This window comes from Epinephelus lanceolatus, chromosome 4 (genome assembly GCF_041903045.1).
Source record: "Epinephelus lanceolatus isolate andai-2023 chromosome 4, ASM4190304v1, whole genome shotgun sequence".
Taxonomy (NCBI): Eukaryota; Metazoa; Chordata; class Actinopteri; order Perciformes; family Serranidae; genus Epinephelus; species Epinephelus lanceolatus.
In genome coordinates this window covers 28,395,571-28,414,863 of record NC_135737.1, presented here as the reverse complement: position 1 = coordinate 28,414,863, position 19,293 = coordinate 28,395,571, and the positions used below count along the sequence as shown (strand labels likewise).

The following is a 19,293-nucleotide window of genomic DNA, read 5'->3' as shown; positions in this document are numbered from 1 at the left end:
AGTGTCATAGTATAATATGTTATAAAATGTCATAGTATAGTGTGTCAAAAAGTTGTTAGTATAGCATGTCAAAAAATTGCATAGTATAGTATGTCAAAAGCATTCACACTATAGTATGTGAAAAAAAATCATAATATAGTACGTCAAAAAATTATAGTGTATGTCATAAAAGTCAAAGTAGAATGTGTCATAAACAATGTCACAGTATGTCACAAAAGTCTTAAAAAATATAGTAGTATCATTGTATAATATCGTAGTATGATGTGGAAAAATATATTTCAAACAGTCATCTATTGCATGCCATAAAAATATAATGCAGTAAGTTGTATATTACACAAATGTGGAATAGTGTGTGATTGTATAATACTATAACATTTATAGTATGCCATGAGAAATGCTATTTAAAATGTGTTATAGCATAGTATTTAATTAAAATGTTATAGTTTTGTTAATGTAAAGATCTCATAAAGATATCAAAGTATAGTATGTGTCATCACGTCATAACAAAGTAATAAAAAGTCAAGTAGATGACTGAGTTATCATTAATGGCTTGTGTATCCTCAGGAAATTGTTTAGCTTTTACAAATATAAAGACAAATTGTTGTCTTAAATGTCATTTTTTTTAACTCTTTGCCTGCATTTGATAAGAAATCTACAAGCTAAACACATTTGAATATAAATGTACAGAAGAGACACACATGATGGCTTTTGCTTATCATTTTATTAACAGCACTGTGCATACTTCCAAAGTGATATGAGCTTTAAAAACCATCAAAAAGTTAATGAATGCCTTTTACTGATGAGAAGCGACACGGCTACATGGAACAACGGCTCCCTCTTCTGGCAGAAAGTTGAAGTACCCCAACACAGGGACTGAGGGTAATGGGGGATGGTACGCATTGAGCATCTCTGATCTGAGACCTGGTTTATCTTTCGGGTAAGAAAGCCAAGGAGACCTTTCACAGATGAGCTCATCGATGCACACATAAGTTGGGGCTGACAAGGCAGAGAGGACAGATTAATACAAGCAATACTGCACAATCTAGCCTTCTGAGATCGGCAGGTACGGATCAATACCTACAAACTCTCTTCGAAAACAAGGCCTTACTCTAAACATGGTGAGGATCTCCAAACATATGGCACTGCTCACAGAATTATTCACATAAGTAAACAAAAACCTTTGGAACAAAATACATGTACAGGAATGCAAAATGAAATAAAACAGCCATTTTTTTTCTTATCATATCACAAACTTTATACAATTAGCTTTTTCTTTAGAGTGACAGTATCAAAGCACAAATTGGTATACTGTGCGAAAAACAAAAAACAAAACAAAAGGTAAATAATACACAACAATGACGTGCTGTCCTCGAAGCATCGACAAAACATTGGTACAGTATTGAGGATTGGGGGACCTCCCCGTCCATTACCCATCATTCAAGAAGTTTCTCAAGGCAACTAGGAACAGAAAAAAAAAAAAGAACTAGAAGACGGCCGGACAGCGCAGAGATAGCTTCCAGTCAACAGACAGCATTACCCAGAATAAGCAAAGGCTAATTAGCTATCGACCTGATTAACACCCACCTCCCCCAAAAAAACATTCTTCTTCATATGCTGGGAGAGGTTCAAGTCAATGTACCTAAAAGCTCCTTGCATTTATTTATCGTATTCATTCATAGTACCTGGAAATGAAGCTGCTGTTTCTAGTCCTGCCAACATTGGAAATAATACAAAAAATGTGCAAGTTATAATGTGACAAAGTAAGTAATAGGCTACTTGTGTGACTTCATTGAGTGGATACTTTTGGCTACATGTCACCTGGATGAAGAGACGGCAGGTGAGTTGCTGTCTGTGCCAATGAGTCTCCTCTGTTTTTTTTTTTTTTTTTGACAGCTGCGCGTGAACGCCACTGGTTTCAATAAACATTATTCCTGAGTTAGTTCTTACAGTTGGCCCAAATACTGATTTTAATGTAGACTTGGGGGTGGGCCAGCAAACCCATGAGCCTACTTTTTAAAAAGCCTCAGCAATCACTCTGTTTCAGAGGGGGTGAACTCCCATGGAGAGGGGAAACTGATGTGAAAGAGAAGCTTGAATCTGTTACAAAATGGCTGGTTTCCATAGCGCAAGCATTTTGTTTGTTTGAGTCTACCTATAGAAAACTATAGAGAATATATAAAAAAAAAAGTTTAAAAACACTGAAGAGTCAACAGCTTGTGAGGGCTGCAGGCTCACAAGCTGCTTGTACTTTCAAGTATGCTACATTACGGACCAGAGAAACATGGATGATACTGTCACTTTAAAGAAACAGGATGACGGTTAAACACAATATTCACAAATGTACATTTAAGGCTTAATTGTTTAGCACTAACAATAGTAGCAGCAGTGAAGCACTTCTGAATTAATTATAATAACAATATTTATAATCATATTACAATAATATATTACCAAAGTAAATCAATGACATTTTTTATTTTCTTGTTTCGTAACACTGGACTGAGCTGGAGACAGAAAATGTCCGACCAGCCGGCCAATGAAGTTAGACGAAGACAGAACGAAAACGTTTCAGCCACCACGGATCACACAACACAAGCCTGTCTGGTACTGCAGGGTCGTCAACATTAGTACGTCCTCTAATAATCTCACTGCCAGGCTCTATAGCTACACTAGGCCCTGCCACTTGAGTTAGAGCAGTAGTACGTTTACAGAGCACGGGTCTGAGTATACTGACTGTAATTCCACATTCATGTTGTACAGGAACAGGAGGTTCATTTAAGAGCAGGTCATGAGGAGAAGGTCTGGCAGACACACACCTACACACATGCTCACATACACACATATAAACACACACTGCCAGACGAACAGTCCAGACCCGAAACCATCGTCATGCTACTTTGAAAAATACAACACGACAAAACAAGCATGTTTTTTCTAAAAAAAGAAAAAGTACCAAAGCAACGTTGTTAATCAAAGGCCATAACAGACTGAATTCATAATGAAAAAGCTCTACTGCTCTGTCTTCTAAGCTGCTGCTGACTGAACATCATCCTGGTGAGGAAGACACCCTGACTCTTCCTCTTCCTCACGTGTATTCCTCCACACTCTCACATCCCTCAGCCCGAGAAAGGGCCAAACCCCCTTTAATCTGGTCCCCGTCTACCCATATCGCTTGTACCAACAGCGACCCTCAAAGCTGAAGTCATTTTTACATACTGTATATGCACGTACTGTATATATTACACACATTTAATATATATTTACTCATATATTAAATTTTCATATAGACATACATTTTTTAGTTTTATTTGTGAGGTGTTGGTTACATTTTCAGCAAGAGGCTTCAACATGAAAGATAAGAATCTGTCTTCCCAGGATTCATACGAAAGTCTCGCGCCATGTGGCGTCCCGTCATTGTTCCACACGCGCTCAGTCACTCCCGCGGAGATGTCCGTGAAAACGAAGAGGCCTGCTGTTTGAAAGCAGTTTAGAGAAGGCCAGACACTGTTGAAAGCGCATGGAGTGCAGGGCGCGGAGTCCCAGAGATGCTGTGAGCTCGCTGGAGTAACAGCCAGTTAAAAATCCACAGGGATGTAGGGCGTCAGCCAGCACCGGAGGTAGTGCTGCAGGCAATGGGCTTTGGGCTTTGGGCTGGGCTGCGCCAACCTAAACCCAACCAGGCTGGGCCAAGCTAGGGCGAGAGAGCAAACACGAGAGAGAGGCACAAGGAGCGTGCTATGTGAGAATATGCGCGGTGGAGGGAATGGAGACAAACTCACGGAGGATATTCTTGGCCATTTCGATATTGTTCTGTGCAATCATCAGTGCTTTCTGGATGTCCTGGTAAGAGTATCCCTGACTCATGAGGTGCTCGATCTCGCTACTGATTAGAGGGTTGGCTTCTGCACCTGTTGCCCCACCGCTGGGTGGAGCAGGGACGGGCGGGACGGGGCTGGGTCGACGCTCCGAGTTGATTCGTCTGGGCAGGGGCTTTGGAGGTCTCTCTGGTGCTTCCACCGGCTCTGAGAAGGCTGAGGAGAAGAAGAGAGTGAATGTAAAACACCTTTAAAGCTAAAGCCTAGTTTAGTCAAGATTGGCGATGAGATGAAACAGTTTTAGAACGTTGCAGCTTGTTTGTATGTTATCAAAGGTCATCTAGTTTCTGGCTTCCACGCCCACATTTGTCAAACAAAGCTGGGTTTTTGTTGCCATTTAATTAGAGGACATTTAAAGCTCAGGTCAGATCAAAGATTCGCAATGAGATGAAACCATTTGAGAACGTTGCAGAAAAAAGTTGCAGCGGTGTGAACTGGCCATCTGAGCTCGACTCAAGCCGGCTGATCGTGTCCCCTGCAACTCAGCTGGGCAAATCGCCAGTGGCTGGTTTTAGAACGTAAAGCACGTCATCGGTTTAAACATCCAATGGGCTTGTAGTGAAGTCTGTTGGTCAAGTCAAAATGACCGCAAATGGCTGTTTCTTTCCTCACGTGTGCTGGTGTCGAACGGCGGGTCGCTGCTGCTGTCAATTGTGTGTGCTCATGCCCCCTCACACACACATTATCACTGACTAACTGGCACGGCTTACTTATATTACTGTGGCATATATATAATGAATTCAGTCCATTGGATGCTCATTTTGTTTGTTTTTTTGCCGTTTCATCACTACTACGAATGCAACTGTAGCCAGTATCTCACAATCACTATCCTCATTCATATTTTAAGAAGCTACAAATTATATTCAGCCACAAAATTAGCCTGAAAAGCTGAAAATCTGTACAGAAGTACAGAAAGTTGTTGCATAGAGATGATACACTGTCTCATGTAGTTGCATTGGTGTGAACCGGCACATTGCAGAATGCTGCATTGCAGGTACCGGCCCGTTTCAACTCATCTCATCGCGAATCTTTGGTCTGAACTGGGCTTAAAAGGTCTGGAACACACTAGTGTTAGGTTTTGGTCAAACCTAAAAGGAGATAAATTCCTTATAACAGCCTTAAGGTCAATGTGAGTGAAGATGACATTTCTGGAAATAATTTACATCTCATTTTAAAGAACATCCTGATCTCTGTAATGAGGCACCTGTGGCAAACAGCACACAGATTATCTGTCTGCATAAAGCTACGCATTGCCGTCATATTGTATATATGGTGAACTGGTTGACCTTTCCACCGTAGCAACCTTTAATAAAGCACTCATAAAAAGTCCAATTATGATCTGAGAGCTTGTCAGCTTGTCTGAGAGCCACTTAATTGTCCCTCGGATATAAAGATTTAAGTCTTTAGCGGGGCACTCAGACAGCCAGCAATCATCATACTGTAGGTAGTAAATGTCAGCTTACTGCAGAGACATGGAGATTACTCTGAGAAATAAATGCTTTTCTACCTTCTTCTACAGACTGTGATAAAGCCATTAATGCTGCATTACTTCCAGTCAAACCTCCACACAGCCTTCCGGTCTGTGACGTCTCAGTGGTCAATACCAGATTCTGATGATACAGACGGCTAGGTACGATTTCCTGGAGGCATCATTTACTGTTTTTCTGCTTTTAAGGTCACTAACGTAACTGAGCAACCCTCTATAATTATTAGTCTTTAGTCTTTGAGGACTGCGACTGCATGTACTTGAGCAAATTATGTACAGCAATCAATTCATGGTAATCTATCAAAGTCTAACATTAACTTCAGAGAGCTTCTGGAAATCTGTATAATGTCTAAATGCTTCAAACCACATAGCAGAAAAATGCTGTAGTCGACTTTTAAAGCTTCTCTTTGGGTTTGTGCGAGTGCAGGATATTGATTAATCAGCAATTTTTCCTTTTTTGTAAGGAAGGCACCTTAACAAAGAGGATGCAGCTATACATTTTTACATCCGAGTCAATTAGGAAACAGATACACCATTCTCCATTCTTGCCAACCTAATACTGTATGTGCCATCACTAATGTTAAAGTTTAACTTTTAAGTGTCACGTCTCTTAATAAAAGCCCATGTAATAAAAAGGGTCAATTCACAGAATGTTTGTCCTACTTATCCATAAGGTATCTACCTATTTAGGTAGTTTCATTTTTGTTTTATCCTTCCTGAAAGATAGAAGATATCCCTTATTCATTACGTGTTAAAGTAAAGGCAAACAATGTGGCTACTCTTGGATGATGTAGCTAGTAGAGCTGCAACAATTAATTGGTTAGTTAACTGCTGAGCTAAATGCCAGCTAATCAGACAATTAATTTAAAAAAAATCCACAATTCAAGCTTCTTAAATGTGAATATTTTCATTTTTTTCAACTCCTCCATGACAGTAAACTGAATATCTTTGCATTGTGGACACAACAAGACTTTTTAGGACGTTATTTTATGGCTTTTGGGAACACTAATCAACATTTTTCACCATTTTCTGACATTTTATAGACAAAAAAACGAATCTATACTAGAGAAAATAATCTTGCAACACTACTAAGGGGGCGAAACATCAGCAAAAGGCGGCACCAGCTAAAGACCCTGCAGCTGACCCCAAGTGCACCGGAGGAGGTGCGACAGGCAACATGCCGGGCAGGTTAATACCAGCGACAACCTGTACATCCCATTGATAATATACCACAGTGAAAAAAAAACAAAAAAATTTTCATAACATGGCTTGTTGTTGATGACCCCATAATTTGGGGGAATTCTGAAAGCAGTTGTTTTGTAAAATTATATTCTGCATTAAAAACAAGCTCTGGCTCAACAGGGTAAAGTTTACTTACGTGCTGCAGCTCCAGCATCCGAATCTAGAGAAAGGCGGCTGAAAGCAGCTGTGGAGGATGAGCATGATGAGGAAGATGAAGTAGAGGAAGACGACCCCCCCAGTTCTGAAAGGGTCCGTCGGGCGGTGGGCAGTGGCAGTCGAGGTTTTGGGAAGTCATAGCCGTTCTCCTCCTCTTCCCTGTCCTCGGCTGCTTGATCTCTGGGACCGTTGGTCATCGCCTGAGGGGGTAACTCTGAATAATCTGGGGTGGATTTAAAACAATGTATTAGCACTAAAGTATCTGATAGACAGATGATTATATCACAACTGTAACCAAAAACACAATTTACATTCATGCTAACAGAATAGGTAGGAGTATTTTTCCACTTGGTGAGGGATGTAGTTTCAGACACTTTGATAGACTGGTTTTAGCGAGTGCTGTTCCACCAGCAGTTCATTTAAAAGCAGAGATAACACCAATAAATCATAGCAGGGTGGTTGACAGAGAGGTATGCATGGAGGCAGCACAGAGATTTAAAATAGTGACTCTGCCTGCTCATGTAAGTTGGCCTTGTCCACCTAATTCAAAGATTGATGAATCAAAATACTGTACCTGAGTCTCTGGCTTGTTGCGACCTGGCCTGGATGTTGTACATCGCTTCATACATTTGAGGTCCATCCTCAAGTTCAGCCATGATCAGCCTAGAACAACCGACAACAATAATAAAACAACAACCGTCACAGACACAGTGCTGCAGTCACCAAAGTTATTTCACTGAGTGTTTTCAATACCGTGAGTTGTGTGTGGAGGCGTGGCTCTGTGTCTGGAGTGCTGCTACAGGCTGAACCTGTGGAGGCCTTAGGACTGCCGGGGTCTCCGTTATAGGTGGTGCCGTGATGGGTGGCAAGACAGGGCGAGAGGAGGGGATCATGTACTCCGATTCCTCCTCACTGTCACGTGCCTCCTCTCCTGTCACTGGCCTCTGGGCTGGAGAAGGTCTGGAAACAAACAACTCAAGAATATTCATACTAGAAATGTAAATGTGGATTCATGAGACACACTAAACACTAAAAGGATCAATGGGCCAACGTTTTAATGTTTCTTTGCAAATGCCAAATTATGCAAAGTGCAAATTTCTATATCCTCACATGGAGAAAAAAAAGCCATGGAGTGTCATTCCAGTGAGCTCCGGCAGCACTTCACCTATAGCTCCACTCCTCTAATGTCACCATAGTGCCAGTACAACATACCTGTTTGCCAGGGCATAGATGGCGTTGGCTGAAGCTGAGGGCTTGACTTTGGGGTTGTCATAATCTTGACCAGCAACTGCTGCAAAACTCTGGAAAACAAGAAGCTCAAATCTCAGAATCTTGCAAGTGAATAATATTTTTTTCAATTGAAATCTTGAAACCAATTCTGATCACAATAAAGGAATAGTTTAGGGGAAATAGTTTAAGGAAAAGTTGGATGAGAAGATTGATGCCACTCATGTCAGCACTGTAAATGTAAGAAGCTGATGCTAGCAGCCAGCTAGCTTAGCTTAGCATAACAAATGGAAACAAGGGGAAACAGCTAGCTTGGCTCACCAGCTGCTGGCTGTAATTTTATATTTAACATTTTATCTAACAGCATGAGACATCCATGTGAACATGGATTTCATGAATATCATTAGAGGTAATAAATACAACTTTAATTGTAATTTAAAACAGTGATCAAACAATGCCTGTGTTGTGGATGACTGAGCTAAAAACCCATCGACATACACTGTACAGCACACTGGACTGTTAGAAGGAGGAGCAATATTTATCTTTTTAGTTCTCTTACTTGGACAGTTAAAACTAAAATGCTGTGAACTCGTAACTCTAGCCAATGAATAAACATCAAACCAAATGGTAGTTTAGTGTGTGGTGTCTTGTGGTTTCTCTGACCAGCTGGTGGTCCAGACTGAGGGAGCTGTTGTTCTTCTGTGAGTCTGAGCGTGTGTCCAAAGCAGAGGGCAGCGCCAAGGGGAGGGAGTGTCGGTTGGAGAGTTCCCTGACACCTGCTCGTATGTCCACTCCCAGACTGGAGACTTGGGTGGATGAGGAAGATGAGGACGAAGACGAGGAGGAGGAGGTGGGGGCCTTGGGAACAGGCCGGGAGTTCCAGTCAGCCAGAGGCCGGTTTGGGGGTGCAGGAGGGAGCTTATCTCGAGGGGGCTCCCCGGGAGTGCTGGGCAAGGGCCGCCTCTGCAGCCGTCCATCAGGGGCTGCCCCGGCTGTGTGTGGGCGGTCGGGAGGAGGAGGAGGGGGGAGATCCCTCAGCGCTGGGGGGAGGGGAAGAGGCTTGTCTTTGTGGTGAGATGCTGCCTGGAGGGGAGAAACAGAGATGGAGGGAGCTCATTTAGACAACGTATAATATTGATGTGATTTCAAAGAAAACTGCTAACTTCTGCGCTGGAAATAATCCATTTAATAACAACACCACTGTGCACGCATTCATCATCATAATCGACAATATACATAACTACAGAGGAAAATGTTGTTCATCATCTGCAGACATTTCAAGCTTCCTATCTACAGTTTCCATTTATCTACATTTAAACAGAAATATGAGTTAATATGAATGTGTGAGTGAGTGGAAATGTGTTCTAAAATGACTCAAATGCAGAATATGAAAGACACTGATTATTGTAGCTGTCATTCTAACACCTCACTTCAGTCAAGGTGGTAATAGTAGGCATCATTTTAATAACAGAGCGGGGTTACAAGTGACATTTTGTTGAATTTCAGTCTGATTTGGCTCTCTGCTTCCACTGTGGGTGTGCCATAAAAGCTACAAACCAGCTGCAAAGCGGAAATGTGTAAGTAGTTTGACGTAAGGTACTAAAAGACAAGTTTTGGGAGAACACTGAGATAGATTTTACGTTACAACACACATGCAAAAGCTAGAGCTAGGATTAAGATGTGTAAATTCCGTCTAAGCACAAAAATGCACATTTTTCTGTGACACAAGCTTCCAGGAGTAAACTTGACAATCTGTGAAATAACGCCTGAGCCAAACTTTCATTCTTTTAATGTCCCCTCTTGCCTGAACAAAACTGGTTGTGTATGTTCAGTTACCTTACTGGTGACCCCGGGACTGGAAGCACCAGGGGGGTTGGGAGGTCTGTGTGGTAGCAGGTCTAATCTGGGCGGCACAGGGGGAAGAGAGGACTGAGGAGCCATGGACATAGGTGATGGGGGGCGTTCCACCTGGAACAGCAAAAGACTCATCACATCTGATCATGTGCAATTTAATGGAATCAGGATTTGGTTAAATGGCAACTTTTCATGATACAGGTGATCCACAAATGCTGCCATTAATCAAAGTTTTCTTAAACTGTATGTAGGCCCAGCAGTGCTATGAGTGGATTAAAAGGAATACAGTTGTCGTCTTATTTCTCCTTAAATGGTCACATTTACAGTCACCATTATCTTGAGCCTGAGGGTGGCACGGTGGTACAGTGGTTCTTGATTTGAACCCGGGGTGGGGGAGCCCTTCAGTGCATGTTCTCCCTGCGTCAACGTGGGTTCTCCCCGGGTACTCCGGCTTCCTCCCACAGTCCAAAGACATGCAGGTTAATTCGTGACTCTAAATTGCCCGTAGGTGTGAATGTGAGTGTGAATGGTTGTCTGTCTCTATGTGTCAGCCCTGTGATAGTCTGGTGACCTGTCCAGGGTGTACCCTGCCTCTCGCCCAATGTCAGCTGGGATAGGCTCCAGCCCCACTGTGACCGTCAACAGGATAAGTGGTAACAGAATATTAATGAATGAATTATGGAAAGAAGAAAAAAAAATCCCCATCATACGATTTCTCAAGGTATATGTTATTTTGTTTAATGTTAATTTTGCTAAATAGATTAATAAATAAGTGTTAAAAAAAAAGCAACTGATGTAATTAAAAAATAACTTGCTCATTGAGGTAATCAGCTGGATTTAATATTTCCTGTCTGTGAAAAGTTTTCAGGGCCCAGAGTTTCCCACAGTTTGACAACATACAACACTGTTTGCATTGTCTGAAACTAATGAAATATGCAAATATTTAAATGATACACTGTTTTGCACTTTCATAAAATATAATTATACCTTTAAAGGTGACTGCACTTTACATTGGCAGCTATTTTGTAAAGCAAAAAAAAAAAAAAGAGAAAAAGATAGAAAAAATCTAAGTGTTGTTTTGTTTCAACCCCAAACAAACACAAATCAAGTACAGCCAAGTACTTCACAGTATTCAAGTACATTTAAAGAAATGTTTAAAGAAATGGTCAAAAAAGAGAGAAAGAGGCCGGGTCAGCAATGAAAGCCAAAAAAATTCCAGGGACCACATCAAAGTGTGTGTGATCTCAGGTATTCGCCTCCTCTATAAGCAGACTAATGCACATAGAGTTTCTCAGAGGCACATAAAAGATGGAGGATAGGAGAATGCCCCTCATATCAAATGCCGAGGCACAAAAAAAGCTGCTACCTTGGCACCATGAAAGATGGAGATGAAAGACTTGAGATATGAGCCGAGAGCTTGAAGCTCACAAAAAGTGAAAAGGGCAAGGCAGGGAGTGTTTCATCTGAACAGAGAGGGGTCTCTCAGAAAAACAGAGAGGAGAAGAGGACAGTCGACACCCATGAAAAGCACCCATGGCATCAAACCGACCAAGCCGAGTGCCTAAATGTTTTATCTATGGAACAGGAGAGCTTGCCCAGTGCCATGACTGGAAACTTCAGTCAAACAAGTAACTTCTGTCTCAATAACTCAAGGTCACTCCATGATATTACCTTTGTACAGGCAAGTTTGCTCATCATGAGGTGAGGGTCTTCAAGTCTATCATCATCATCATCGTCGTAGCTGGGTGATGGAGCACCCTCAGCCCCAAACATGCCCCTGCAGGAGCCCCCGCTGTTGTCCTTGGGGTCAAAAGGATCCACAACAATGGGCTCTGTACCCTTAATCTCACAGCGACAGAAGGGACATCCCGTTCCCTGACCCTCCGACTCCTGTAAAAGAGGCAGAGAGGCAGATGAATCAGCAAACAGAGATGAAAGGAGCTTATGTGTTTTTATATATCTGTTACATCTGCACAGAAGAGCACTTCAGCCGCGAGTTCTCCTCTCAACAGGTTTGAGTTATAACACTTAACTTGGAGCAATCAACCCACACAAACCCGTTCCATCCGTCCATGCTCTTACCTGCCAGGCAGTGAGACAGGAGGTGCACATGAGATGACCGCAGGGCTCAATCTTCACATCCTTGTCGTTCTCGGCACAGATCTTACACAGCTGGAAAGTGGAGCCCATCTCACAGTACAGCTCATATTGCTCCTGAGGGGAAAAAGCAAGACAACTATGAGCTTTCAGTGCCTAAACACAGTAACATCATACGGCACTGACACCATCTGAGATCATTTCCAAAGAACCCAGAAGGATCTGGAGCCAAGTTAAAAGTGCGTGGGCGTATTTTTAGTTTCAGTCCTGTGCTCAAGCATAATGAATCTGTTCATAAACACCTTTACAAAACCCTGAGTAGACATATAACCCGACAAGACAGAGACTTGTCTTTACTGATATTTCACAATTTAGTTATGTCTTGCACATTTATCATGATGCATCCTTCAATGTGATGACATTATGAAATACTGCAAGACAGATGGAGTTTCCTAAACTGCAACACAATAAGAGAAGCTTGCACTGACAAAGGCAATTTGCTTTAACTATAATACTCTTAGATTCTGAAATGCCCCATTTTTTAACTTCATCTGCGCTTAGCTTAAAGAAGAAGTCCAGTATTTTTCACTTTGAGCCCCATTTCTGGGCTGATTAATGATGAAATAGAGTGGCTAAGACCAAAATAGTGATGACTGCTCATTTTCGGAGAATGTGGCTTTGGCCAAAGGCAGCTGCCTGCTGCCTATGGCCATGTGTGAACCTGTCCTAAAACCACCTGAAACGGTCGTTTACAAAGCCATGAATCTCACTGAGTGGTCAGTGGTGTTCCTTGACATAAAAATCGTAGCAAACTGGTTTCTGTGATTATTTATTTGACATTTTGTCTACCCCATTGGTTTTCTATAAAAGCCTCATTGTCCGTTGGTAATAATCCGCCACTGGAAATGGAAAGGGGGTTGTTTACGACAAGGTTGTAGTCATTGTAGTCTTTTAGCTCAGCGAAAGTGCCGGCTTGACAGTGCTGTGTGTGCTCCTGGAGGAAGAACGAGAATGAACGAAAAAGTTTTGTAATAAGTTTAAACAACCGCACAATGGATTACTTGCTTGTAAACAACCTTCGCAGTATGATGCCTTTGAACCCAACACCAACCTTCTTCTTCTGATTCTTTTCTGTGTCCTATTACATCGAAATGGTTTCCTGCCAGTTGGCGACACCCACGTAAAAGGAGCATTATCGCCATCAAGTGGGCTGGAGTGTATAACGCTTCAGGGTCAAACGAACGATCAAACGGAAGTTTACACACGGGTGTGAGGCCGCTGAAAAAATAGTTCCACAATCAAGATGCATAGCAAAAACGCGGATGGAAACCACAGTTTGCTACGATTTTTATGTCAAAACATCAATGAACACTACCGACCACTGGGTGAGTTTCATGGCTTTGAAATGAACGTTTAGGGTGGTTTTAGGACAGATTCACACATGGCCATAGACAGCAGTGTTTCGGCAATTCTCTGAAAAAGAGCAATCGTCACTATTTTGGTCTTAACCACTCTACTTCATCATAAACAACCCAGAAATGGGGCTCAAATTGCAAAATACCAGACTTCTCCTTTAAAGTCATGTTCAACCCAGTGTCCAACATTTCTCTTGGGGAACTACACAATGTTTAACTTAAGTTCCTTCTTTCCTCATTTAAATATACCTATATCATAATGTTCTCCATGAATCATTTATGCTCCTGACACTTCAACAGCATTTACATAAGCTAGGGCTTTTATCACAGTGAAAAACAACTTGTCAAATATAAGTGCTCGACACAAAAAAGGCAGAAGAGCCGGATAGTCATCTACTTAACCTTGAATAACTCAGTTCCTGTCTGGTGTTTTATCATATCATCTACTTTTGCTCTGGTCATGCGCTAGACTGTGAGATCTTCCTGAGCTGTCTGTGCACAAAAAAGCCATTTGACCTTTACAATGAAATGCTAAAGGCCATCAGAAGTATATAAGAGTGTGTATGAGATGTGTAAGATATTAAAGACTGAGGATGCAGTGTGAGAAGCATGCTGCTCTGACCTGTGTGACTTTGATGTGGTCTTGAGGCGAAGGCTCACACAGTCCTGTCAGATCTGGGTTTTGGGTCCGGCCGTCGGGGAATAAATAGCTGGAGATGAAGAGGCAAATAAAATTAGAAGGTATGCACAGTGGGGGGAGCCTTAAAGTATCCTTGGGTATTTCGACAGGCATTTTCATTTAAAAGTTATCACCATAATTAGTTAGTATGATTATACCGCATGTATACCTAACAGGCTGCGGCAATGAAAACATCTGTTCAGTCCATTCATTCAATCTGGCAGCGTGTTTTTAATATCATCACTGAGATGATGCATGTACAGTACGTGACTATTTTACAAATGGGTCAGATGGAGTAATTACCATCTGATAAATGCTTCATAGATGCAGGCGATATACTGTATTGGCTGTCTCACTTTAAAATCAGGATTTGATTACAGGTTGGGACAGGCCAACCATAGCTTTCATTAAACAAAGGAATCAACGCTGGCATAAAGAGATGAGTTTCATGCCAGCCAACAAAACCACTGACTAAACTGCACATTAGAAACCAACAGTTCTATTCTGGTTATGATAACACTGGAATGATGGGAACAGGCAATATGATATGGCTGGATTGGTTTAGAGCTGAAAGGCAGATTCAACTGGGGGGATGCAAAGCAGAACTGCATAGTTTAAAAAGAGATGGATACTTTGTGGGAAGAGGAGAGGAAAGAAAATGAGAAATGGCAGAAAAAGAGAAGCCCTGCATATGACGGGAAACTTGACTTATTGATCATTTATTAAAGCTGTGTCAAATGAAGACCAAGACGCAGCCGCAGAGATACAGAGCAGAGGTCCAGATGAAAACCTCCAACAAAAATGCCATATATATGTGTGCCAAACAAAATGCCAGCAGACTTACAATCCTTCCCTGAAGCCATCTATGAGGGCCTGGAAGAGGGGTTTATTGTGGGGAATGGTCTGGAGTATGTTTCCATCAGCTGTCACGTAGCCGATGGCCCACTGGCCCAGCCGTGTGCAGCTCAGTCGGAAGATGTAACTGAGGAAAGAGAGAGACATAAAAATTTGACATGCTGAAGCTGTGTCACCCTTTATTACACTAACAAAAACGGTGTTTCGCAAATAGTGCACACTAAAAATATGCATGCAACTGTTGTTGAAATAAAATGAGTCCAAATATAAATGTGGGCTGAACAACTTCGATTCCACACAAGCATATCTAATGTGCGTGATCACCAAAAAAGGTCTGAACATAGTTCATATGGAAAGTTGAAAACACATAAACAAACACATAAAAGCAAATTACTTAAAACGCATTCTGAACACATGATATTTACATAAAAATACATTACTTACATAAATAAGAGTACAGATCTATATACATCAAATGACATTATGCAAATTAATGGGGAGGATATGTACAAACAGGAAACTAATTACAGTTCCGACATTGTATGAAGTCAATTGTTATTGAGCCTGGCTAGGGAAAAAAAAAAAAAAAAAAAACATGGTTTGAGAACGACGTTTTAAAAAAAGGACCTGCTTGTAGCCTGGATTTTAATGTGGTGCCAAAATTAGGTGGACAGAAAAAACATCTTTATCCTCCTCCACAGACAAGATAAACAAGGAGCGAAACATCAAGCACATCAAAACTCACCACACCTCGTCAAAGTAAAAGATAAATGGTTTGCATCAAGCAAATGTATGATTTGCATCCATATGTTTTATGTAACCTTTATTTAACCAGGAAGTCTCACTGAGATTGAAAATCTCTTGAGACACCTGGTCAAGGTAGCAGCCAATCAAAAATGCAACAAATACAACACATAATACAAAAATCCACAATAAAACAACAACTATTCAAACATAGTGGCGTCTCAAGAAAAACAAGCACATGTCTCTGTCACTACATTCACCACATAATGCTGCTTAAAAGGTTCCCTGTGGAGTTTTTGACCTCTGGAAGCTCTATGGATCTGTTTTCTTATGAGTGGGTCCCTGTTTTGTTCATCTCTTACATGTAAATGAAGATGCACAAGCATATGTACTCCTACAAATGGTTTCACACTATTTTCCTGATCAACAGGTGGCAGTAGCACCTGTTGATATACATCAATATACCAACAATGACATGGAAGAAGACTTCTAGCTAGAAACATGACTTTAAACAGTGCTGGAGGAAATGCATTCAATATATTTGTTAGACCTCAAAGATATACGCAATGCATTTTGGAGAGTAACACTGCATGTAAACATAACTTTATTTGTTTAGAAAGCACCTAGAGACTGTGGGATGGTGGGCGTACCTTCACATCGTCAGGTAAATCGGTTTGCTTCATGGGCACGAGCAGCTGTGCTCTAACCGACTCTAGAGTGGTGCAAAAACACGCAGCAACTCTTCCCTGTACTAAACATCTGCGGTTTTCTTGTTTCTATGTACAAGTTGAGAATTTTGTGTCAGGAAATGGCCGAAAATAAAAATCATGGGTATTGAATATCCACGCAAAGAAGCCCGTCTTTGTTAGTGCACTCAAAAACTGGACACCACTGGTATGTGACTGAGGTGGGCCAGAACAGGGCCTTTACATTAATCCATCCAAGACGACACGGATGCATATATTACGAATTTCGTCTAAGGATTGAGTCTGAACATACTGGAAAGGTGTAAAATAATTTTCTTAGTGATGGCGTTGATGTTTAGCTTAGAAGTGGATTAGCTGCTTTACCCATAATACAAACAGAACACGCCTGACATGAAGCTGTAATTCATAGTGTCAAAATGCTGCGCTCACATTGACCAATAACTGCTCGGATGTCAACGTGGCCCTACACGAGCCAAGTCTAAACAGTGACATCAGCTTTCAGTGTACAATCAGGCCATTGATGCTAGGTACCAGTGCCATGCTGCCCTGGGTCCCACACACACACACACACACACACACACACACACACACACACACACACACACACCATAAACTTAAACTGTCATCAAGAATGAACTTGTGCCCTGTCTTTGTACCTGGATTTGCATTTACATGTGTGTGTGTGCGCAGAGTGATAGTTGCTTGGTTGCACACACACACAAACACACACACACACACACACACACACACACACACACATATAAATATATAATCTCCTGTGTATGGACAAAAATAGGTCCTGAGAGCTCCAGTAAACCCGCGGCCATGCTGTTGCCCATGGAAACACAGGACGTGGTTAAATAATGTGTCTCATTAAGTCCCAATAACGGAAATAGAAGTGTGTTGCTCACACTGCCCAAACATGTGCTAACAGAAGCCGATGATGGACATTCAACTATTTATTTTAAGTGAATGGGAGGTGACCGTGAGGGCAGAGCCATTTCAGACATGCACTGTGTTCAGAAATGTGCACTTATGCCCATATCGCTGCACTCACACCAAAGATGACCAGATGACACCACATCTTTACTCAGATTGCATTACAAGGTGTGTGTTTGTGTGCACGTGTTTGTCTCTTTATGTCTCACCTGCCAGGCTTGTGAATGAACTTCTGCAGCCGTGCTTTGACCTCATCATAGGTAAGGAAGGCCATGTACCCTGGGTGAGTAACTGCCAAGCTGTTCCAGTTCCGTAGCAGGGACGACCAAGGCTACACACACACACACACACGCACACACACACACACACACACACACACACACACGCAGGAGTGACTCATCTGATGTGTGAGTGAATGGACAGAGCAATAATAGTATGAATAGAGTAATGGAGAAATAAACTGCATCACAGATGACGCTGAAACAACCATTTGCTGAACTTCAGCGTGATTTACGATGGCCATTTTAACCTGGGTCAAGCAGTGTGAAAAGGTCCTTAAGGCAGAATTTGCAACACTTAAAACAGCATGCAACTCATTTGCCACCATCTGAAGCCAAAGAATGAGGAAGGTTAAATGGACAAGAGAAAACTGCTTCCCACACTGTATATAAAGCAGGCAAGAGTCAACTCTGTGTTTCTTCCTTTAAAAACTACTTGACCCAAATTAAGTTAACCCACCCAAACAACAAGGGGTTAAGACTTTCAACACAGAAACATAAAATAATTCATAGTACTCCATAGCTGACTGAGTATGATAGTGAGTAGGTGGTTCCGCAATTGCTCTCAGCAGTCTGTCTGGTGTGTGAAAGGAAGTAGAATTAACACATACAACACTGAAAATGAGCTGCAAAAGTCACGGGCACGGCTCAATCTGCACTCCCTGGTGTTAAAACTTGACGTTTCTTGTTAGACTGAATCATCCTGTTCGCCTGTAGCTTCACCATATTTGCACAAATTAAAATCTTATGTTGGTTATTTCTACTTTTCGCACCCAGGAAGTGACAAGTCGAAACTGTCTCCTCTGCTGGACTCATGTTAGATGCACTGTTTCTCAGCTCTCTTGGTGCAGTGTGATTGCAGAGTGGTGATATGCAAACAAAAGTGCACAGTTTGCTGACTTCATGTTACATTGTTAGTAGGTAATGTAGCATCTAGTAGCTGTACATCATTTTACCTGCTCTCTTTACACTTGTCTGAACAAAGCAGCTAAACTTTTGGCAAGATACTGTCACCTACACATCCTTCAGGCTAATAATACTGCCAGAAGTTACTGCATTAAACATCTGAAGGACCTTTGATAGCCATAATAATTAAAAATAAATTACAGCATATCACCCCCCGGTCTACTGCATATCAAGGACAGAGCTCAAAATGCCCACAGGCTCACTTCCTATTCTGCGTTTGAGGACATTTAGAGGAGGGTTTTTTTTCTGTGTGAGGGAGTGTCATAGGAAACGTCTGTAATCTGTTTAGGCTTCATTAAGCTTGTCGGTGCTCTGCACACAAGTAGCCGGGGATAATGTCACTGAGGGAATGAACAACATACACTGCTGCATAGGATATGATGCAAGAGGTTTTAGATAATGTAAATTAAATGGAACAATTTGGGTTTTACAGAAGATGGAATAAAATGTTGATGGTTTTCATTTGGTGCTGTGTTAATTACAATGCTGATGCAAAATGCTTGCACTACACATTATAGATAAGCTGTGGAGATGATGCCTGATAAATGCGCCCTCTACCCTCCCCTTCCTCTATCCTTTCTATTTTTTTCTTTAATAGCCCTCAGTAGTGTGATTATAAATTACAAACTTGAGTCAGGGTTTGGCAAAATAACACAACTCAAACTAATAACTTACCAAAGTAAGTTACATTTTTGTCAGAGGAATTATCCACAAAATTTCCTCCTTGCTGCTCATTATTAATCTAGCAGTAAAAAACTAATAAGGATCTCAGAGTG

General features: G+C 41.6%; 1 protein-coding gene across 1 annotated transcript in view; it reads right to left on the bottom strand.

Annotated features, from left to right (window-relative positions):
* Window positions 1–702: 702 nt before the first annotated feature.
* The window catches only part of cbl (Cbl proto-oncogene, E3 ubiquitin protein ligase), a 41,923-nt gene continuing 23,332 nt past the window's right edge, over window positions 703–19,293 (bottom strand). The window contains exons 5-16 of the mRNA XM_033631370.2: window positions 17,483–17,604; window positions 14,873–15,010; window positions 13,972–14,059; window positions 11,920–12,051; window positions 11,509–11,727; window positions 9,820–9,951; window positions 8,647–9,066; window positions 7,969–8,057; window positions 7,510–7,716; window positions 7,331–7,419; window positions 6,737–6,979; window positions 703–4,028 (exon numbers count right to left, since the gene is read on the bottom strand). Coding sequence (XP_033487261.1) covers window positions 3,733–4,028; window positions 6,737–6,979; window positions 7,331–7,419; window positions 7,510–7,716; window positions 7,969–8,057; window positions 8,647–9,066; window positions 9,820–9,951; window positions 11,509–11,727; window positions 11,920–12,051; window positions 13,972–14,059; window positions 14,873–15,010; window positions 17,483–17,604 — 2,175 coding nt within the window. The 3' untranslated portion in view covers window positions 703–3,732. The remainder of the gene's footprint in view (window positions 4,029–6,736; window positions 6,980–7,330; window positions 7,420–7,509; window positions 7,717–7,968; window positions 8,058–8,646; window positions 9,067–9,819; window positions 9,952–11,508; window positions 11,728–11,919; window positions 12,052–13,971; window positions 14,060–14,872; window positions 15,011–17,482; window positions 17,605–19,293) is intronic.